Here is a 23,715-nt window from a genome sequence, read left to right as displayed (position 1 = left end):
AGAGGTAACTGGTTTTAATTCTGAACACTGTGTTTAGAGTACATGCTGACCTGAAATTTTCAATTGGGCTTAACACTTCTCATACCTCAAAAATTTTAATTTAGTTTAAAAACAGAACAGTTATACAGTGTGGGCTTGATCTCTTCAACTTTGAACTATTAGATCTCACATTTTCCATGCAGAGAAATGACTTGATTTAAAAAAAATTCAAGAATAGCAGATACTTCCAAAAGGCCAAACACCTTTTCTTCCCAAATTTTTTTTTCTTTAAATCTTATACAAAATCACTGCCTTTCTCGTCATTTAGGAGCAGCCAGTGTTCAGCATGGACAATAGCAATGAATGGCCTGTATTCAAAATCAAGCACATTCGAATAGTAGATTTATTATAGAAAAGTCAAAATGGTTGTTGTAGAGAGTAAATGTTCTTGGCTCAAAGACAACTAGCATCAGTGGCAGCTTAGTCCACTATGTTTTTGACCTTGCGGAACAGCCTTGTCTTTCTTTGGCCTCTGTAACTCTCTGTGAAATGAGTGTCAGTGCCTTTCTTTTGTTGTTGTTTTAATAATTTTCTGACTATAATATATCATTTCACTCTTGTACACACACAGAGATGCAAACACTCTTCCAAATTCATGGCCTCACTTTTCATTAACTTTTGTTACACACACACACACGCACGCACGCACACGCACACACACATGCATCCTAAATACATAAATGCAATTTGCTTAATCTGTATGTTACCTGTATATTTATGTTTTCAGTGCTGACCATTTGACATTAGATAGCCAATTGATATGCTCCTGCTTTCTGCATTCCTTTTTAGTTATATTACATTTAAATTTTTTAATTTTATTACATTTTATGTGTATGGATATTTGCCCACATATATGTCTGTACCGTGGATATTTGGAACCTGTGGAACTGGAGTTGCAGATAGCTGTGAGCTGCCATGTGGGTGCTGGGAATTGAACCTGGATTCTCTGGAAGAATAGCCAGTGCTCCTAACCTCTGAGCCATCCCTCCAGCCTAGCTCTCCGCATTCTTTAGTTACCTGTAGTTCTTTGTCGAGGGTTGAGGCCTCCTAAGCTTTTCCCCTTCCATGTTAGCATGTCTATTGATAACATCCTTAGTCAGGTTATGGTTAGGCAGCCATGTTGGTTGCTTCTGACACCAAGATCATCTTAACTTGAAGTATGCATATGTCAGCTTCTGGCTCAGTGCCTGCCATACATCAGTAGACAGGAACTATGGCTACTTAATTATACTATTTCATGAATAAATATGACCACATAAGCTTCCCATCTCAACCATCTTTAAGTGTTTATCTTAGATGTGCTAAGTACCTTCACATTGTTATGCACTTTTTTGACATCTGGCCAATATGCTCTTGGCTTGGTGGGAGAATACTTAATAACTCTTCAAATTTATTTTAAGTGTACATGTGCAGGTATTTATAGATTCTCCATATTCTACACACAGTTGAGTCTGCAAAACAGCTTCATAATATTGTATCAACATCATTCTATTAATAAATAAAGGAAAACGATATTCAGGCTTTCTTTAAAGTTCTTTTGTGCTTACAATGAATTCTGCTAAGGTTACATATTGCTGGAGTTTGAACAGGCAAGGTGGCAATTGCTGAGGAAATCCATTTAAGACTCACTTAGTTCCGAGGCTGCAGATGTTCCCATCCAGCTCAGTGGGCTCCACTGGCCTGTGGTGGGGCTTAACAGCCTGGCAAAAAGCATGAGAGAGCTGAGCTCAGGACCTCATGGTACTCAAGAGGCAGAGAGGGGCTGCAGATGTGACTCGGGCAAAGTCATTAGCCCATAGAACGTGTCCCCAGGAACTCAGCTGCCTGCACCTAGGCCCCTCTCCTGTGCAGCGTTTTCTGCCATCATGTAGAATCCATTACTTTAGTGTGAGCTATAGTGTTAGGTTAACTGGTTTCCAGTTGTCTCTTCTATTTGCATGTACAGTGAACTTTATAGTAGTCACTCTCTTAGTTTTAGTTTTAGCTTCAGATTTATGGGTTTTGTTTTATTTTCCTTGATTTTCTATAATGTATTTGGAGAATAATGTAGAAGCATCAATATAAAAAGTTCCAAGCCAGGTGTGGTGGCGCACGCCTTTCATCCCAGCACTCAGGGAGGCAGAAGCAGCCAATCTTTCTGAGATAGAGACCAGCCTGGTCTACAAAAAAACCCAGGACAGCCAAGGCTACACAGGGAAAACCTGTCTTGAAAAACAAAAAACAACAGCAACAAAATAAAATACAAATAAAAGTTAAAAAAATAAGTTATTCCTTAGGAATGAGGAAATCAAATACTTTTTTGTAATTATTATTTTTGTTGTTTATGTTATATAATTAACTTTTGCTACATATTTTAACATATCCATGCTTTTTCTGAACTATAGTTAAAAAATAATTAGAAATAATTATATAATTACTTTAAAAGGCTCAAATAGAGAAATACTATTAGACTTCTTCTGAGCCCATATCCATACATGCAACACTAATTAAACTCAGTAGCTCACAAAAAATAAAATATAGTCTAAAAGATGTGAAAGTAGAACACCTTGTTGGAAAGGAGTGTAGAAGGAAGAAAAAGCAATGAGGTAAATTTGATCTAGCCAGCTCTTTCTCTGAAGCAGTTAACACAAAAGGCTGTGGTATCATGGACTGATGCATGGTCCAGCATGAGGCTGCCCAGGGGTGTATTGAGGACAAAAACTACTGAGGGAACACACCAAGAATGGGACATGAGGCAACTGCTGGTTAACTGAAGTCATCAGACAGCCAGATGCCTGATGACCTCTTCTCCATAGGACTTCAGAGGCTCTAAGCATGCCATTATGTGTAGCTAGGGATATCTAGACACCCAGTTCAGTTCTGTGGTGGGTTCTACAACTTCCCTCAAAATTACAGATACTTTCAAACTGTGATTATATTATTTATGTTTTGATTCTTTGTAGTTTTTACTTTCATTGTGGCAGTATCACAAGGTGCTTTTGAGTTAGCAACTAGGCGTGGCCTGTCACCAGTGTTCTCTGCCACCTGCTTGGTGGTGAGAGCAGTGGTTCCACTCCTCCAGTTCCACCACAACTCACTGCTCACTTTTCGTACTACTCACTCTGCGTCAGTCAGTTGTTGGAGAGGAAGTTGGATTTGTCTAACAGAGGCTCATCTAGTATTTTTGGTTAACAGATTTTAGAAATTTATTACCTCTGACTAGAACACTGCTAACCCTCTCTGATGCAAAATGTCAAGTAAATGCCAAAGGCAAAACTCTTTAAAAAAAAAAAAAAATTCTACCATGGGACGATGCTAATTAGCAGCTGGTAAGGCTGAGTGTGAAAGGAATACATAATCATTAATTCTTCTAAAAATTAAAGGTACAGGCTACTTTGAATTTTAGTCTTAGTAAAACCCTTCCCTTGTCTTTATTTTTTGGCTCTTTAAGTGTGGTCCTGTGGGGTATGAGTCTTTCACCTACAGTCATCAGTCATATACTCTGGCCCGCCTCTCAAGCCACGGCAAGTTTTTCTTTGAGACAGTCAGCACTTTCTTAGGGCATTGTTTTCAAGAACTCATGAAGATACCTGCTTTTATTTTCTCCGTTTCCCACATCTCAAGTGACTAAGTTGTTGATTAGGGAAGTCTCTTGATTTGGATTATGATCTCCTTTAAGGATATTAGTGTAGACTGTTCCATTAGAGAGGTACAGGGAAATTTCTCTGAGTTTTTTTTAAACATGCCACTTCATACATACTAAAGGGTAGTGATTGTTTTAAAAAATGAGAACTATAAACTTAATTCTTTCATTATCTATGCTTATTGCCCAAGTTGCCTTTTGAGTTCAGGCTAAACTCTTTTCACATGATGGGCATGTACCTACACAGACGTGTTGTAGCCCATACATTTCCCATTGGAATACTTAAGAAATTAGAAGGGGACCAAGGTGATTTCTGCAATGTAAAGGCTTATTACAATCAGAATATAAACACAGTTTATAAAAATAATTCTCAGGATGCCTAGCATTTACAAAAATGCAAATCATGTCAGTAACCAAATGGTAGATGTTGACGACCAACTGTTTCATTTCCTTGCGCATGTTGCTTTAACCTAGAACCGTTGGGTGAGGCAGCGCCATCTGGCCACATTACTCATACTAACCTCAAATTCTTAGGCCCAAGCTCCTCCTGCTCCAGAGTCTCAGGTGGCTGGGACAAGCATGTAGCACTGTTCCTAGCTCTGGAAAACTTTGTATGTGTGTGCATATGGTGTGCAAGCACCTGTGTGTTGCAATACTATTAGCATGTTTTTACTTTGTCTAGCTCTACAGGTTTTTTTTTTTAATCTTACTTTGTGTTTAGCAGCTGTGTTTTTTAACTGGGGCTCTCTTAATATAGGAATGTGAGACAGCCCTTTATGTGACGGATGCATCCCAACCTGCTTTATGGGCTCATGCTTTTGCTGTTACATTTGCCATGCTGAAAGAGTCTGCACCATACTAGAAAGGATCTCACTAGTCAGAATGGGCTAACTTCTCCAGCATACAGTAGATTAACACACCAGGTTATTTGTTGGCATATATCAAACTCTAATCCCGTTGTGAGGGACCTGCCCTCATGACCTCCCAAGGGTCCTATCTCCTACTTCCATCACACCAGGTGTTAGGAAATTAATGTGTGACTCCATTCTCCACTCCTGGGGTGGGGTTGGGGTGTAAAGATGTAAAACAAAACCGACTGACTTATTGTAAGGGTACAGTTAATTGTTAAATATAATCACAGAGTTAAGTAGTTGTTTTTCAAATTCTTTGTCTTATAGACTGAAACCATAATTCACTGATGCCCTGTTTTGCTTCCTGCTAAATCCTGTTTTCTGTGTCTATGAATTTGTTGACTCTAGATACTTCACATAAATAGTGTTATTGCATTTTACTGTACCATGGTACACTCAAATCTACCCATATTGTAGCATGTGTTGGAGCGCCTTAAAGTTGAGTATCTGTTCTTTCCTCTGTGTAGGTGGTATTTTTTAACTCTGATTTTACTTGGGGTTTCTTAATGCCTCCACTTCCCTCCCAAGCCCCTGACGCCAGGTAGAAGAGAAAGGCTGGAAGGGTCAGGCGATGTGGACCTTCTTTAGACTTAGTTCTAGCTGCCCAGAGTCAGCGGTTTCTCTGGGGAAACACCATTCTCAGTTGTCAGGATACCTAGCAGTCCAGCAACAGCAAATGGCAAATGCATCAGGACAAACAAGCAGCCTTCGTCCTTCTCCATCCATCTCCCTGAAGCACCTTCCTCTCTCTGTGCTATGGTATTTATACTCTCCCAGAGTCCTCAGATTCCACTAACTCCAGCTGGCATAGACCACACCCCGCAGAAGGCAACCATTAGCTGTAGACAAACTAAAGCAGCCGAATATCCTACACTTGGGATTAAAGTTTACATAACATAACTGAGTTTTTAAAGAAACCAAAACTTCCGCTATACCTCTGTGCACACTTGGGTTGTTTGTGTCCCTCAGCAGTTGTGTCCAGTGCTGCCAGAGATGTGGGGTGACTTCAGCTACTGATCCATGGCTATGTTAATGTCACTTAAGTAGAAGACTCTGTAGTCTAAATCACTTTATACAATTCCAACAGCTTGCTGGACCTTTATTGTTCAAAGAACTTTCAGTTTTGCCTTCTACTGTCTGGGGTTTAACATAACTTTTCCCATCATTTTTTTAAACTGTCATTCACTTTCCATAAGACCTGGTCAGTTCTTTCTTCTGGCCTTCTCTTTCATGTAAAACAGGAACACCTCCGACCAAGGAAAGTTTATCTTGTTTGTGTTCCCATCTAATGCAGCTTGAAGGAGGGTGGTTCTGTTGTACACACCCCCTCAGGCACAGGCCCTTCCCAGGGTGACTCTGACTCCAGGGCTTTGTCCTTCCTAGTTCACAAAGAAAAAGTATGGAGGATTGTGCAGGAAGGCGATTAGAGGCTGTGACGTACGCCTGGAAGTGGTACGTGTGTGTGTTATTGCCCAGACTTGGTATGATTGATAGCCCTTCTCACCCATGAAGGGAGATGGACTTGGTATGAGATAGCCCTTCTCACCCATGAAGGGAGATGGACTTGGTATGATAGCCCTTCTCACCCATGAAGGGAGATGGACTTGGTATGATAGCCCTTCTCACCCATGAAGGGAGATGGACTTGGTATGATAGCCCTTCTCACCCATGAAGGGAGATGGACTTGGTATGATAGCCCTTCTCACCATGAAGGGAGATGGACTTGGTATGATAGCCCTTCTCACCATGAAGGGAGATGGACTTGGTATGATAGCCCTTCTCACCCATGAAGGGAGATGGGAAGTAGTTTTATTTCATTGCCAGGGAAAAGAAAACAAAATTTGGTTTGGATATAGGAAGCACTCCGCAGGCTGGAGTTAATGTGAAAGGAGCAACATAGGATTGTTCTGATGGCCATGAGTAGACTTGGGGACTAGTCCAGAAAGAGGTACAGGGAACATGATGGGAGGCCATCACACACAACAGCCTGTCATGATTTGGAGAAAATTTAAACATGTGGATGAAATAAGTAGAAAAGTAGCTTTTTCAGAATCTGCAGTGTTTTCTATCCTTAAAGCTATTGCAGAAAAAATGCATGTGTCAGCATCATGTTTCTAGACTGTTGAAGCTATACATATTAAAATAAACTAAGTTTCAGAAACACTAAACCAGGTGAAGCTTTATTTTTACTTTTTAATTAATGTCTATTTATGGAACATTGCCAGAGAATGTAAGGATGATAGTAATAAATCAGTCCCTTGAGGGAGTCGAAATGTAGTTCAGAAAGTGAGACAAGTAAGCAGACATCTGAACACATCAGGCAGATCTTAAGAGCACAGAAGTGGCATGCCTACCCTGAGTCAGCTCACAGGGAACAGTCCAGAAGCAAAGGACCGCTGACCTTGCCTTGAGTCCTCCAGCAGCTGCTCTCAGGCAGCTCCCAGCAAGTCTGTCTCAGGCATCTATGCTTTTTCCAGGTTTATCATGCTGACACCTAACGTCCAGGGTTCAGGGATACTTAGAGATTATATATGTACATCTCAGCATTTGAGGCTACAGATACGATATTTTTATTACTATCACTGAAGAAGGTAGAGTTCATTTGTGATTTTTAAAATGAGCTCAGTTACACTAACTTGTAAATTCGTTCACCCAGTAGTTATTTAGTAAGCCACTGCTGTGCATGAAATATTGAGCACCTAAGTATGTGCCTTATTGGTTTTCTAAGGCCTACTCAGATTTTAGCAGAAATGTAGTGTTACAGGTCTGCAACTGCCTTCCGCTCTCCCGAGTGTCCAGAGACCATCTGGCATCATGCCCATCCCTCCTTGCCAGGGGATCTGCCCAGCTTCTTACTCCATGTCTCTTCTTCTATCCATCCTCCTGCTTTTGGTTGCTTGGCCTTCACCTCAGCCAGATCTTTCTTAAACTTACTCTTTCCAGTTTTCCCCTTGTTACCTCAGGAAAAAAATTCACTCCTTTCTGTGACTGCATGTCATTGTCTTTCTCATGTCATAGAACACTATGAAGCTGTCCTCTGATATCCAGGTGTCTGCACAGGAAGTCTCTCCAGCAGGCTCCGATGGCCAGCACTGACACCAGCACCCCACCACTAACTGCCATCTTAACAGTTCTGTTCCAAGGTACCTGGAGGCAGAAACTATAGTGACTTCTCAGCACAGTCCTTTGCACACCATAAACACCCTGTGCGTGTTGGTCAGAGAGATGGAGTCTGTGTTTCAGGCACATCCGATGCAGCTTTGTTTTGATTCATTGCCATTCCTGCAGAAACCTTCCTGTCTTACAGTGAACGCAGGGAGCATCGCCCAGGGTGGCCAGTGTGCGTGTGGGGTTAGTAGAAGCCACTGTCACAATGAAGTTATAAGATGGGATTTCAAGCTCTCCACATCTGCCAGTTTGGCATGTAAACTGTACAAGGTGGGCCACCTGCTTGATTTCTCTTCAACTAAGTTTTAAAGGGGGGGGGGGCCTGAGATTTTGGTAAAAGTGACTTGTTTGTCTTTGTCTCATTCAGTGAGTGGCTTTTTAGTGCCATTTACCACACGTAAAAATTCCTAAACTGTTTTCAGCCTTAGGGAATGAAGTAATTGCTAGAGACACCTGGAAATAGAATGGAGATGGACAAATGTAGCACATGTTTGCTGATGTCACAGGACCGTGACTTCGGAGAGGCTGGGATCTACTCTAAACATGGCTGTCAAGTGCAGAGCGCACGCTCATAGATAAAAGCATTACACTTGTACTATTAGTAAATATGGCACATTTAAAGTGATATTTAATTAAGCCCCATCCATCCCTGTCCCTGTGCTGCCTTGCTTAGGACTTTGTATTTCTTTTACCAGGCCGTTCATTGTGCTCGCATTTCCCTTGCCTCGGGGTGGCCCTTTCCCTTCCAGTCCATCCGCATAATTGTTCCTCAAATCTACATGTTAAACTGACTCTAGACGTGTTCTTGAGTTTCTTCTCCTCCTTCACCCTTTTTCTTTCACATCTAGAATAATGAAAACAAAGCCGGGCAAGGTGGTTTGTGTCTGTAGTCCTAGTACGAGAGAAGCTAAAGCCAGAGGGTCCTGAGTCCTAGTTTGAAGCTGATGTGCGTTACAGAGTAAGTTGAAGGCGCCGGGGTTAGAGGGGAACATGAGTCTTGTGTCACATTCACTACATCTGTAATCAACTAAAAGCCAAGTATCTGTACACCTGTGAAGAATTTCCTTAATTAAATCATTTAAAGTGGGAAGAGCTACTTTTAATCTGGGTATTTTGAGGTGGAAAGATCCACCTTTATTCTGGGCCATACCTTTTGGTGACAGCCTATATAAAGGGAGGAAGAAGGAAACTTTGCTCTTTGCCTGCTTGCTCTCACTCTGGTTGGCAAGTAGTCCATTTTTTCACTGGCATTAGAGCTCACGCCATTGGGATTCATATACTAAAGAGCATCTGAGACATCCAGCCTTGTGGACTGACCAACCATTGGATTCTTGGAATTTTCATTGGTAGATAGCCATTGTTGAACAAAAAGGACCAAAGCCTATAAGCCACTCAAATAACCTCATTTATATATTCATTCAATCAGTTCGGTTCCTGTATAGAACCCTGACTGATACAGATTTATAGGTAAATGAATAGATGACAGATGATAGATCAATAGATAGATAGATAGATAGATAGATAGATGACAGACAACTGAAAAATCAAAACAAAATAACCAAATACGTGCGAAGTTTCTGCTTCAACCCTTTCCCAGTATCAGCCTCTCCTGTCCTCCACACTACACACAGTTTTCCAGTAATCATGTCCAGATAACTTGAAGGGTCTGGCTCAAAAGTTGCTTTATCTAGATAGGCAAATACATGCTGCTTATTTCCACTGTAACTTTAACTGCAGAGATTTCCTGTATGCTGCCTTGAATTAGATTGCAGGGAGTGGAGCACAAACTCCTCGAGCATCTTACCCATGCTGGTTTAATTCTGTACATCCCTTAGTACTAGCATAGAGGGCTCTGGTCATCGTAGGAAAAGGTGTTGATTGAACAATTCTCTTCAAGATACTCATTCCAGTTTATTTTGTTTGAACTTGGCATTTGCGATCCTTCCTTCTAGCACTCTGTATTCCTTCACAGAAGTCTAGATTTCTAAGGTACAAGTACAGCCCCATTTTACTAACAAGTGCTATCCTACTTCGGGCCTGAATCTCAGTGAATGAATTCTTCCCTTTATCTTGGTAGCCTTGTTTGTAAGCTGAACACAAGGACCACCATCCTGGCAGCAACTAACCCCAAAGGCCAGTACGACCCCCAGGAGTCCGTGTCTGTGAACATCGCCCTCGGCAGCCCACTCTTAAGTCGTTTTGACCTCATCCTGGTTTTGCTCGACACTAGGAATGAAGACTGGGATCGTATAATTTCTTCCTTTATCTTAGAAAATAAAGGTAGGTGAAGGTAAATCGCTCACCGTGACAAGGAAAGAGTAGACCTAACCAAAGGACATGCCCCTTGAATTAAATACTCAAGACGTCTGTGTTGACAGGGAATGGATGCTTAGACAGAAGGCAGCGGAGGAGCCAGTTAGTGCCTCCAGAATACTGAACAGGAGGGAAAGGGGCTCTCTCCGCCGCCACGATGGGAGCAGAGTGGACCTACATTTGCATATATGTGTGTGCAATACATACCTATACTTTCTGATAAGAGACATCCTTGTGGTACAAAATTACTACTCTTGCATACCTAGAAAACTTGAATGCATTATAAAGTGGAGATCCATAAATGTTAGAGCGTTTTTGTTTTTAATTAGACCTATTCAAGTCCTTATTACTATAAGTGATACCAGAATTTTTCTGAATGATTTACACACTGGGGAGGGGCTTCTTATTATTAATCTTATATCATAAGACAGTTTATGCTGGAACTGCATGCTACAAAATAGATCTAGATTTCAGTGGACATAAAACCTGAAGCTTACCTGTGAAAAATGTGGTTAGGAGCTGGTGTAGTGGTATACACCTTTAATCCCAGCATGTGAGAGGCAGAGGCAGGCAGATTTCTGTGAGTGTTAGGACATCCAGGGGTATCTCCGTGGAGAGACTCGTCTCAAAAAAAAAAAAAAAAAGGATGGATGGATGGATAGATATTAAAGCATATATAGAGATGCTCTCAAATTTCTAAAAATATATATTTTCCAATGCCTTTTAGTTTACTGATCCCGTTTGTGATGTACATAGGTTATCCAAGTAAATCAGAGAATCTGTGGAGCATGGAGAAGATGAAAACCTACTTCTGCCTCATTAGGAATCTCCAGCCAACACTGTCTGACGGGAGCAATCAAGTACTTCTCCGCTACTATCAAATGCAAAGGCAGAGTGATTCCCGGAATGCAGCGCGAACTACCATCCGCCTGTTGGAAAGCTTGATCCGATTAGCAGAAGGTTCGTTTCATTTTATAAATTATATTTTTATTGAGTGCCTAGTCCATACAGAGCATGCACCATGCATTCAAAGATAAGAGTAATCCCCGCTCTGAGGTACATGTGGTCACTTAAAAAACAAAGCCTTAGAGCCTGTCAGGAGATGAGATAGCTTACCTGATAGAAGTTCTTGCCCCAAGCCTAATAACCTAAATTCAATCCCTTGGCCCACGTGATGGAGAATTGACTCCCACAAGTTGTCCTCTGACCTACACACACACACACACACACACACACACACACACACACACACACACACACACACACGAAAAAATAAATGTAATTATAAAAATTAAAAACAAGAGCTATAGAGGTGGCTCCACTACCTGAGTTTCCAAGCCTGGTTCTTAGCACCCATGTCAAAGTAACTCCAGCTACTGGGGATCCGATGCCCTCTGCTGGCCTCTGTGGGTTCCTGCATACCAGTAATGTACATGTGCCTATGTGTGTGAGTACACACACACACACACACACACACACACACACACACACACACACACACACACACACACACACACCACATACGCTTGGACACACACATTATCAAAATGATTGTTTTAACTTTATAAATTAAAAGTAAAGGCCATGAGCCCCATGCTTCTAAGGATAGACAGAGATTACAGAGTGCATCTTTGCCATTTCTGGACCTCCCACAACATAAGCTATTTAGAAAGCTTCTTTGCGGTACTGTTTTCCGGGGTGGCTCTCCCAGCATTACAAATAGTAGAGCTTCTTGTTTTTTGGAATTGTTTCCTGTGTAGTGTTTCTGGATCTTATCCAGTAATCGCCACTTGTGATCCATGCCTACTCTTATTTTTAAAATAAAATTAAACTTTTCCATATAATACATTCCAATCACACTTCTTCATCTCCTCCCAGATCCTTCCCACCTCTGCACCCTTCCAACTCCACACCTTCCTTCCCTCTCTCTGTTTTTAGAAAACAAACAAGCACTCAAGCAAGAATAAAATAACAAAAAGGAAAAGGCATTAAGGCACATACATGCAGAGAAAAATATACACTCACAAAAAAAAAATCCATAAAAACACATAAACATAAATCATAATATATAAACAACAGATCAGTACGATAAAAAAGAATATGAGACAAAACATCTTCAAGCATACCGTTGGGGTTGTTTTGTTTTAACTATTCATGGCAGGGCATTGGGCCAGCTCTTAATCATGTTTTATACCCAGACTCCATTGGAGAGAGCTGGTTTTTCCCTTTTTTAGTGGTTGTCAGTTGGAGATAACTTCTGTGTTAGGGGTGGGAGCTTGTGTCCACTTCTTTCTCATAATTGGGACCCCATGTGGCTTGGACCTATGTATGCTGTCACAGTCTCTATGAGGTCATATGTATGTCAATCCTCCTGTTGTATGTAAAAGACGCTGCTTCCTTTGTGGTTTCCATCCCCACTTGTTCTTCGTAATCTTTATGCCTCCTCTCCCCCATAGTTTCGTGAGCCCTGTAGGGAGGTGTCTGATGAAGGCATCCCATCTAGTACTGTGTGTTCCAAGGTCTCTTACTCTCTTTATATTGTCCGGTTGTTTCTGTATTTTTCCCATCTACTGCAGTGAAGCTTTTCTGATGATTGCTGAGCAAGTCAGCGATGCATGAATATAGCAGAATGTCGTTAGGCGTCATCATCTTGCTATATTTAAAAGCAGAACAATAATACTTGATGTTCCCCTAGGTCTATGGCCTGTCTAGTCATCCAAGCAGTGCCTGGTATGTTCTTTCTTGTGGAGTGGACTTAAATCCAGTCAGGTACTGGTTGTTACTCTCACAACTTTTGTACCACTATTCTACCAGTATATTATGCAGTCAGGTCACTGTTGTAGTTTGAAGGGTTGTAGATGGCTTGATGTTTGGCTTGTCCCCTGGATAGCTTACAGAGTACTTCCAGTACCATAAACACCAGTCAGTTGGGGCAAAGGCTCTAGTTAGGCACAAGTTGGACTTCTTCATGTTCAGTGAGTATCTGGGTGTTGTCTTCAGCAAAAAAGCCTTATCGTCAGTTTGTGGAGAGTAACCAACAGCCTTGATGACAGCTTGAGTTGTTTGAGGGGAGAGGTTCGAGAGGGTGTCTTGCCCAACAGCCCAATTAGATGTAACCCATTTGTGGCACTAGAGAGTTCACTTGATGGTGAGAGAAGTCCAGTTGGGGCCTTGTCTCCCATATTATTTGGTGATTCCACTTACATTTCCTTCACTTATATATATATTTTCTATTTCTTGTTCCTTAGGAGATTCTTCCCTTCCTCCTAGCCCCTTACTTAATTACAGCATGCCTACTGAAGGCTTAAAAGCTAACATCTACATATAAGAGAAGACATAACAAACTTGTCTTTTTGAGTCTGAGTTAACTCAGGATGAATTTTTTAAAGATATATCTATTTATCTATGAGTTTCATAATTCCTTTTTTTTAAACAGAGGAGTATTTTTATATTATGTAAATTAACCACATTTTCATTATTCATTAATCTGTTGGTGGGCATCTAAGCTGTTTCCAATTTCTGGCTGCTATGAGTAGAGCATCAGGGAACATGAATGAGCAAGTGTCCAAGTGTTTTTCAGCCTTTGTGTTTCATCTTTTCACTACTCTCTGTTTATCCATACCCCATTTTTAAGTAACTTACTTAAGTTTATTTTATGTACATTGGTGTGAGGGTGTTAGATCCCCTGGATTTGGATTTACAGACAGTTGTAGCTGCCATGTGGGTGCTGGGAGTTGAACCTACCCTGGAAGGGCAGTCAGTGCTCTTAACCACTGAGCCACCTCTCCAGCCTTCCCACCTTAAAGATCTTTTTAGTGTGTCTTTCATTTCTTTTCTTTATTTCTTTATTGGATTTTCAAGATAGGGGCTGTCCTGAAACTCACTCTATAGACCAGGCTGGCATCAAACTCTGAGATCTGCCTTCCTTTGCCCTTTCCCAGGCGCTGGGATTAAAGGTATGAGTCTCCACACCTGGTTTCTATACCTCATTTTTATTGCACTATTTTCTTCCTTTCTAGTTTTTTGTTTTTTAGTCTTTTATATTTTAGATATTATCCCTCTGTTGGATGTATAATTGATAAAGATCTGTTCCTATTTTGTGGCCTGCTATGTTGTCCAAATGCTGGTGACCTTTGCCATGTGAAAGCTGTTTGGTTTCATAAGGTCCCATTTATTAATTGTTGGATCTTAGTGCCTATGCTGTTGAAATCACCTGCTACCACTGTCTAAGAATCAATATGTGATTTTTAGCTGTAGTAGTGTTTCTTTTATGAACTTTAGTCCCCTTTGGTGCATAAATATTTAGATACACAGTATTCTCTTGGTATATTTTTTCTTTGATGGGTATGTAGTATCCTTTCCTATCTATTCTGATTGTTTTGGGCTTGAAGTCTGTTTTGTCAAGTAACAAAATGGCCGCACCAGCTTGCTTCTTGGGCTGTTTGCTTGGGATATCTTTCACATTCTTTTACCCTGAGGTGATGTCTATCCTTGATTATAAGGTGTGTTTCTTAAATGTGGCAGAGAGATGGATCCTATTTTTTAATCCAGTCTGTTAGTCTGTGTCTTTTTGTTGGGGAATTGAGACCATTAGAGTTGAGAAATATCAATGAGCATTTGTTGATTTCCATTATCTTGTTGTTATGGTTTGAGGTCTTTCCTCCTCTGTTGATTTGCTAGACTGTAGTTATTTAATCCTTGTGTTTTCTTGGGTATGACTGACCCCTTCAAAGTGAAGCTTTCTTTCTAGCGCTTCTATAGAGCTGAATGTGTAGATAGATACCACTTAAACTTGATTTTATCATGGTGTGTTTTCTTTTCTCCATCGCCTATGATTGAAAGTTTTGTTGCGTGTAGTTCTTTGATGGCATTGTGGTCTCTTAGAGTTTGTAGAATATCCATACAGGCCCTTCTGGCTTTTAGAGTATCCTCTGAGAACTCAGTTATTATTCCAATGGTTTCCCCTTGCAGTTTTTAATATTCTTTCTTTGTTTGATACATTTAGTATTTTGATTATTATATGCTATGGGGAATTCCTTTTTCTCTTTCTTTCAGTTTTTGGGGATTTTGTTTTTGTTTTTCAAGACAAGGTTTCTCTGTTTAGCCTTGACTATTCTGGAACTCTTTCTCTCTCTGTAGACCAGGCTGGCCTCGAACTCACAGAGATCCACCTGTCTCTGCCTCCCGAGTGCTGGGATTAAAGGTGTACGCCACCACCACCCAGCCAGTAATTTCTTTTCTAGTCCTGTCTGTTTTGTACTCTGTAGGATTCTTGTACCTTGGTAGAAACCTGCTTCTTAAAGTTAGAGAAATTTTCCATTCTTTTATGATTTCATTAAAATATTTTCTGTGCTTTTTGACCTGGGTTTCTTCTCTGCCTATCTACAAATAGTTTCTATTGTTTGTAGATTTGATCTTTTCATGATGTCCCAGATTTCCTGGAACTCTTGTGTCTGGATTTTTTTTTTTTTTTTAAGATTTTACATTTTCTTTGACTGAGGTATCCATTACTACTTTTGTGTCATAGATGCCTGAGATTCTCTCTTTTGGTGAGTCTTACCTATGAGTTTTTGTTTGTTTTTGACTTCCCAAATTTTTTATTTCCAGTTTTATCTTAGTTTGAAATGTTGTTTTGTTTTGTTTTTGGTGATTCTATTTTCTTGTTAAATTTTACTTTTATGTCATGCATTTTTCATTATATTATTCTACTGTTTGTCTTTTCACAGACTTCCTTAAGGGATGTATTCATGTCCTCACTAAGGACCTTAATAGCTATTTTGGAGGTCTTGTTTTGTGCTTCAACTATCTGTCATAAGACTACTGGGATCTGGTGGAGGCAGATTGTCTTATTGTTGGTTGTGTTTTTGTGCAATGTCTAGGCATCTGGAGTTGGGATGATTGTGATACTAGCTGTTGCTATCTGACCTTATCTTTTGGAGTGACTGTTCCTTTGTTTTCCGTTGGCCTCTCAACATCTTAGGAAAGTATGTTGGCTGTGGATTAGCTGGTAGGGTGCTTCTGCAGGTCCTGGGTCCTGCATAGGATCATAGAGGTGGCCAGGATTTGAGTGTGACTTCAGAAAAGGTCTAAGGGGATCCTGTTCACACCTAGAGTTGGGGGCCACAGGGAGATGGAGCTGTGGTGGAAAGAGGAGGTCCTGCAAGTATGTTGCAGTAAGGTAAAGAATTATCTAGAAAAACAGGGATGAAAAGGCTGTGGGGACCCAGGCTCTGAGGCTAGAGTTGGAGTTTGCAGAGAAGGGGGCTGGGGTGGAAGGAGGTGGGGACTGGGTGAGGGTGAGAGTGAGGACTGTAGTGGACCGCAGGGAGGCCGAGTGACTCACCTACCTGAGTCCCTGCCGGGTGTGGCCACTGGAGCCCAGGGTAGAAAGTGTTTCTAGTATTGGGGGGTGACAGGAAGGAATGGGGATGGGCTAGAAGGGTGGGGTCTAGCCGGGCGTGGTGGCGCACACCTTTAGTCCCAGCACTTGGGAGGCAGAGGCAAGCGGATTACTGGTGAGTTCAAGGCCAGCCTCATCTACAAAGAGAGTCCAGGACAGTCAAGGCCACACAGAGAAACCGTATCTCGAAAACAAAAACAAAAAAACAAAAAAGGGTGGGGCCTAAGAGGATCTATGGAAAGGGGGGAAGCTGGGTCCACTCCAAAGTTTGGCAGAGTTCCCTAGAATGGAGGTAGGATGGGAAGACAGGTCTCTGCAGGTTAGGGGTGAGACTGGAGAGATTGTGATGGGGGGGCCAGGAAAAGAGGACAGAAATCGCCTGAGTCCCAGCCCACTATAGCCACTGGTTCCCAGGTGGAGAGTGTCCCTAGCTGTAATAGGCAATTGACACCAAGGATGGGATAAGAGAAGAAAGCTGATTCTCAGCAGGGTTCAGTGCAGTCCCCAGGGAAGGGGAGTAAAGTGGGAAGACAGGCTCCTCAAGCCTTCTGTTACAGTGCTGGGGATAAGGGTGGTAATGAAGGACAGAAGGGAGAGTGAAGATCATCGCCCACCTGATGCTCACTGTCTCATGCCTGCTCTTATCACCAAGTCAGCAGAGATGTACCCCATCTTATCCTGAAGGCTTGGGACTTAGGCGTACACATGCAGCTAGCATGTATGTCAGATAGCATGTGTAGTTTACCCATGTTCAAATTAATAACATTCACATGAATTAAATGTATCATATCATGTAAACTTAATAAAAATGCCATAAAACAAATGAACCTCATTTTATTCAAGGATTCATAGCTAATAGTCTGGCAAGAAATATTTTAAAATTCTTGCTTGCTAGATTGGTGCCTTAAAAAGCTCGTAAATCATAGATAAAAGAGATGCCCAGGATGAGAAATGAGTTTTAATTTCATATATTTAAATGAGAGTAAAAAATGGAGAATAAAAGTTTCTGAATATTACATTGATATTTTTACAGTGCCTTATTTTTTTATTAGAGTCTAGAATGTTCTCAGATAAATACATAAAATTCTGTGGCCTATGCAGGGCTAGGCCTCTTGCTGGAGAAACTACTTTGAAGGTAGTTGCCTGTTCCTGTTAAATTAACTGATGGTTAATTTGGCTCATCCATAAAATGCAAGTTTAGAGGGTGGAGAAGTCAAAGGATTATGCTTATCACATCAGATAGTCCTAAGAGTGTCTTGCTGTTTTAGCGCATGCTCGCCTGATGTTTCGCAATACCGTGACTCTGGAAGACGCTATTACAGTGGTATCAGTGATGGAGTCCTCGATGCAGGTAAGGACCCTAGTTACAAGCTATTTTCAAAATGACATGCTACTAACATACTAAAATTATAAAAATGATCAAATTCTGTACCTTATACTTCCTGGAAAGATCCAAAGGTGAAAGAGCTGTTATGGATGGAGACCTTCACTCAGCTGTTGCCATTGCCTTTACCTATAAATGGGAAGAAGCAGTTTCAGCAAGCCTAGGGGCGTTCAGGCCCTGCCTGGTGACATGAGGCTTCCTGGCCCAGTGGTCACCCACTGCCCTACAGGAGAAATTAGGAAAGGTTCTGGGATTGTGATGCCCCAGATAAGGGCACAGGGAGCTGGTCTTTCCCACCAGGGACAGTGGTCCCTAGTGTATCCTTAACTCCCATGCTAGTTGATCTTTGACTGTCCCTCGTGTTTTCTCGACCCTCAGGGAGGTGCGCTGCTAGGAGGTGTGAATGCTCTTCACACCTCCTTCCCTGAAAGCCCACTGGCACAGTACCAGAGGCAGTGTGAACTTATTCTGGAAAAGCTGGGACTCCAGAGCCTCTTGCAGGAAGAGCTTAGAAGACTTGAAAGGTAAGGAGAGAAAACAAAGAAAGGCACTGCTCTCGCATTTAAGGGAACAGGAAGTATAAAATTAGCAGAAAACGATGCCAGGCATCGTCTCAGTTACCCATTACCCATAAACTCAGGGCCTTTAAAAACAACAACAACAACAACAAAAAACCTCACTATTTTAGAGCTTAGTTTTTTTTTTGGGAATTAGAAATTCAGGCTGGTTCGGGGAAGATGGCTGCCTCTATGCTCCACATCATGGTGGCTGGGACAACAAGTGGGGAATTGGCAGAGCAGTGTTTGAGAACTCATCACTTGTGAAAATGTGGATAACATGCATGGAAAGGACATGGGGGTAATGTGTTAAATAAATTAAAACGTGTGATTTTTACCTAAAGACATTTGGCCTGAGCTTCAGTGTTCCCTAAGTGCATGGGTTTGTGTAAAGCTAGACTTTGAATCTTCACCTCAGGAACAAGAGCAAGAAATGGTAAGACTGTTTGTCTGTTCGGGCACCTTCATGATCAGTCACAGTGCCTTCATAACTCACCTCCACGGAGAACTGGTGTTAGCTCCGAGTCAGAGAACGGATGGAGTGTATGTTAAAGCTGAGCGGCCGCCCACACTTGGATTGTTGATTGCTTTAAGACAGATATTGAGAATATTTTTCTTGCCATTTCTCCACTCCATTGATACTCTGGCTTCTCCCGGCAGCGTTCTGCTTCTAATCTGTCAAGCCTGAGCACGCTTCCCCTGGAGAGTGAATGGGTCAGGGCTGGCTTTATTCACTAGTAGCAGGTGTCAGGCTACAGTGAGCTGGCACTGTGTGAAATTAATCACGGTCTCCTTTGCTCCTCACTGCTTTTATGACCCAGAGCCATGTATGGTTAGGTGGAGCTGGTTCCTTCAAGGTTCAGCTGGGCTTGGCTCGGCTATGCCTAGGAGAGTCTGCTCATTTTGACCAGCCCATGCTACCGGAACTGATAATTGCTGGATTCAAGAAAAGAGGAACATGAGACGTGGAATTGGTCATCTCATATTTGAATTGGCTCTCCTAGACTGAATGGAATGGGAGAAGTGTATTTGACTATCCAAAAGGCAAACCTGAACTCTGCCTTAAATAGTCTTTCCTACTGTCACTTCTTTATCATGCAGACTCTGGGTTTGATCCTCAAAGCGTCACCCTAAGGGTAAATGAGCTTCAAGATCCAACTTGAAGCCTATCTCATCCAGTCATAGAACCCAACTAGCCTAGATGTTTTGCCTTCTAGGAAAGAGTTTCCTAATAGACCTCAATAGTAAAAGCACTCATATTTTCCCCATACTCCTTCCAGAAAATTCCTTGCTGGGAGCTACCTCAACTGATGGCTGTTCTGTCTACTCACATCACAGGGCAGGAATATCACTTGGCTTTAGGATGGTGTAGCCCAGCTGCAGAAATTTTATGTAGGAACTTAATTCCTAAGCAATAATGAGACTAACATAACAGGACCAAACCACTCTTCTCCTGAGATCTCTCAGCCTTGAGGCTGTCCTTACACAGCTTTAACCATTGTGACTACCCTGACATTCATCTGCTGCTGAAATGTCCACTTCATGGTAGTGATTTTGAAAGCTACTTGCTTTTCTGTTTGGTTGTAACCCAAATCAGAAAGAGGGAACATGAGCATATTACTCCATTGATATTTCTAAACCTGTGTGTGATATATTTGTAATCTACTTTTATAATTTGTAATTACCTTTATAAAAGTAATGTGTATTCTTTGTGCATTTTGAAAAAACTAGAATTGATGAATTAATAAGAGAACAAAAATCAAATGTAATCTTATTTCCTCAAACTACATACTAACTTTTTAATATATTTAAATTTATATTTTTAATTCTTTTGTCTGTTGCTGCACATGAATTTTAGAATAATTTCCTCCTCTGCTTTTGAGTCTAATTTCCTTTAGATGTAGCACATGGAAGCAGGGTCATATATTTTACCACATGAGCTGACATTTTTAAGTTAAGAAAGACCTTCTAAAGGACCTGCTTTGGGAACTATAAGTCTTGATAGAAAGAGGTTCTTCTACCTCATGCTCAGCTTTTAATACGCCAGAGTTGGAGCGGATTTCACGAGCAGATCCTTCATTCAGAGCTGGTAAGCAGGTGCTAATTCTGCATCAGACTGCTGGAGAGCCACTCAGGGTCTCTGTAGAAACATGGCGGAGCGTTGCAGGAAAGGGTGGACAGGCCCAGAGGCTCTGTCGTTCTTCGGTGGACGGCACTGGGAGCAACAGCCAGGAGGAGCCACAGACTCCTCAGGCCTCTGGAAGGAGCTCTCACACTAAACTGTAGTCTTCACCTCAGGCTTTAATTCTGATCCACACACTGCCTAGCGAGACCACCGAGCCACCGTGTGGCAGTGCCAGCTTCTGTGCAAGGCCTCACACGAATGTCCTGTTTGAACATGGCATGAGAAAGGTTATGAGTCAACATTTTACACGCATCTTCAAAAAGTCAAGTGAAGTAAATGGCTCAAATTGTAGGCCAGCCTCTGGTTTCATTTTCTTTGTTTTACTGCACTTCCAGGTTCTAAGAAAATGCTTGCCAGAGCACTAAACTCAGGGTCATTTCCTCTGTTCTCAAAGACTATACTTGTATTCCTTGAAATGTGTTGTTCTTAAACCCTCCAGGTGGCGTCTTAGAGACTAAAGAAATGAGAGGTAGGCGTAGATTTTCTTCCTTTTAATATGTTTTCCTTATTTGTCTCTGCCCAGGTTACAGATTGACAGTGTACACCAATGCCAGCCACAGTCACTAGAGGTAGAGGCAGTTCCAAGTTCCTTGGGAAAGGATCCAAGGGACAAGCTAGGGCTCGAGACTGCAGCACAGCGGGGACAGAGCTGTAGCTGGCATGACTCCTCCCCAGCTGTGAGTCCCACGGAAAGAACTAATGGTGACTCCCCACCTGGTCCTGGACTTACTGACCACTCTTCTGAGCACAGAAGTGACAGACGTGATGGTTTAGACTGGCTTGACCGCATGGCAACTCCTGAGATTGAACCAGAAAGCACTGTTGTGTCTCCTGATATGAAAACAACTGAGGAAAATGTGGCTTTGAAAATCTCCAACAGTAAATCTCAGGGCAAGGAGAAAAATTGGCCAGGGCAAAGGAGCAAATTATTAGAAGCTGGGCATCTTCCACCATCGGGAGCCACAGATGCTCCCTTAAGGTCACACAGTGTCACGAATACAAAGGCAGCACAGGCAGCAGTTGTGTCTGAACTGTCAGGACAGGATGAGGAACTGGACTCTGGGCTGACTCGAGTGGCCCACAGACTCCCCCGGCTACCAAAGAAGGGGTCTCAGGGCTTGTGCACAAGTACAACCAGAGTGCGACCACTGCCACCCACAGCCCCCTTGACTCCGTCCATTCCTTCTCCCGGACCAGAAAAAATAACAGGGATGCCCAAAACAAAGAGAAAGAAAGCTGCTCAGGTAGGAGAGCCTGAACTTGAAAGTGTTGAGACTACACATGCTCCAGTGGCGAAGCTGGCCAGATTCACATTTAAACACAAGACAAAGCTGATCCACCCCCCTGAGGGCCACAACCCTGTGCCTCCCAGTTCTCCAAAAACAGCAGTCGACGGTTCTAAAACCCCCCGGCAAAGTTCAAGAAGAGAAGCAGCTGTGCCTGTGGAAGGCCCAGGAAAGTTGACATCTACCTCAGGAGGCAGATGCTCCAGCCAGCTGCAGAGCAAGACAAAGGGGCTCTCAAGGCAGCCTCCAGAGAGTGAAGGACCAAGGGAGGAGCAGGAGCAGGGCCCTGAAAGACGGCTTGTTCAGCCCAAGCTGGAGCCTGGGAAGCAGCCTGGGCGGTCTCATCTAGGCAGTGAGAAAGACAGAAAGGAAGGGGTTCCCTGCAGTAATAGAGGCCGCAGGGTCCATGCTGGCACGCTGGCCAGACTGGCAAACTTCTCCTTCACTTCCCCTCCAGAATCCAAATCAGAATCCCTCCCTCCTGAGAGGAAGGACCTCGGGGACAGAAGCCGCAGCCCTCCTGCAGCCAAGGCTCTGCTGCTCAGCGGGCAAAGGCAGTCTTTTCAGCTGCAGCAGCCCTCTGAGCGAGCGAATGTTTCCACACACTCCCTCTTTGCTCTGTCAGAACTGGATGATGAGGCATTAGACTTTGACTGGGATGAAGAGATGAGAAAAAAGCCATGATTGTGGAAAGCTTTGTGGCTAGCATGTTTTCCCCAGCTCAGCTGCACCTTCAAAGTATGGCACAGTGCTTACATGTGCACACAGTGTGGACCTGGTGCCGTGCAGAGGTCCAGCTCCCTTGTTGGGCTCATGATTTCAGGATTACCTTCATGATTAAAAGTGCTAAATAATTAATTTTAGTCAGTATGACACCAGCCCATGGGGTGAGTGAATTAAGGCTTCATTTTCCCAAGAAGATGACTTGCTATCCCAGGGCATTTCTAGGTTTATCACCTTTTTGGTGGTGGTGGTGGTAGCGGTTGGTTTGTTTTGGTTGTGTTGTTTTTGTTTGGGGTTATGTTTGTTTGGGTTTTAATGGAGAAGTTCTTTTCTAAGTTTCTTCTTTCGCTCATCCAGACCAAATGGCAAGAAGGTAGCCCTCATACGTCTAACAAGGCAGATGAGGGTTTTCTGTTTTGCTTTGTATTTTCTACACAGCATGTACTGGATGTGAGCTTCACTAAGGTTGGGAGTGACTTGCCGAGGTCATGTGGCTCTCTCAGACCTCTGTGTTTACTCTCACTCATCAGATTACAAGGGACTGAGGCTTTTCCATCTTTGAGAAGCTTGCTTTCTCGCCATGGCCCCCTCGAGGAAAGTCACACAGTAGCTTTCTGGAAGCACTGGCCCTGGACTTTTTCTTTTTCCCTTGAGCCAGTATCCCTCTCTTTGACTCTTTCTCACTCCAGAGTCTACCTTCAATACAAATTAAATCATGTGGTTAGAAAAGGAGTGTGGTAAATTAGTCACACTCACACCAGCGTTAATATGGAAATGTGATCTCTACTAGGCTGTCTTTTTTTTTAAAAAACAAGAAAATTTGGCTTGGGATATGGCTCAGAAGTAGAATGTTTATCCAGCATGTATGAATCCCCAGGTTAAATCCCTTGCACTACAAATAATAAATATATAAGTCAAAATAAAATAAAGCCAAACATTTCCGTGTCTGGTAGGAGTTGATGACTCGAAGTCTGCTCTTCTGTGTGCTTCTATAATTCTTTGACTGGATTCCAGCTGGGCTCTTGGGCCCTGTCCTTACAGACAGGCTTCAGAGGATGCACTGTAGCGGTGACTGGTTCTGGACCAATTGCAGGACTTTGGACATGAAGAGTACTCAGAGCTAGCTA

General features: G+C 42.4%; 1 protein-coding gene across 3 annotated transcripts in view; it reads left to right on the top strand.

The window, feature by feature from the left end:
• The window catches only part of Mcm9 (minichromosome maintenance 9 homologous recombination repair factor), a 75,442-nt gene extending 52,875 nt beyond the window's left edge, over window positions 1-22,567 (top strand). For 2 of the 3 annotated variants that reach the window (XM_051164554.1, XM_051164553.1), the window contains 4 exons: window positions 9,818-10,020; window positions 10,810-11,013; window positions 17,722-17,804; window positions 18,216-18,382. In XM_051164554.1, the coding sequence (XP_051020511.1) occupies window positions 9,818-10,020; window positions 10,810-11,013; window positions 17,722-17,804; window positions 18,216-18,365 (640 nt within the window). In that variant the 3' untranslated portion in view covers window positions 18,366-18,382. Of the gene's footprint in view, window positions 1-9,817; window positions 10,021-10,809; window positions 11,014-17,721; window positions 17,805-18,215; window positions 18,383-21,102 lie in introns of those variants that run through there. The other variant, XM_051164560.1, reaches the window with a different exon arrangement.
• The last annotated feature ends 1,148 nt before the right edge of the window (window positions 22,568-23,715 follow it).

This window comes from Acomys russatus, chromosome 21 (genome assembly GCF_903995435.1).
Source record: "Acomys russatus chromosome 21, mAcoRus1.1, whole genome shotgun sequence".
NCBI classification, from domain to species: Eukaryota; Metazoa; Chordata; class Mammalia; order Rodentia; family Muridae; genus Acomys; species Acomys russatus.
This window is presented reverse-complemented; position numbering and strand designations above follow the sequence as displayed.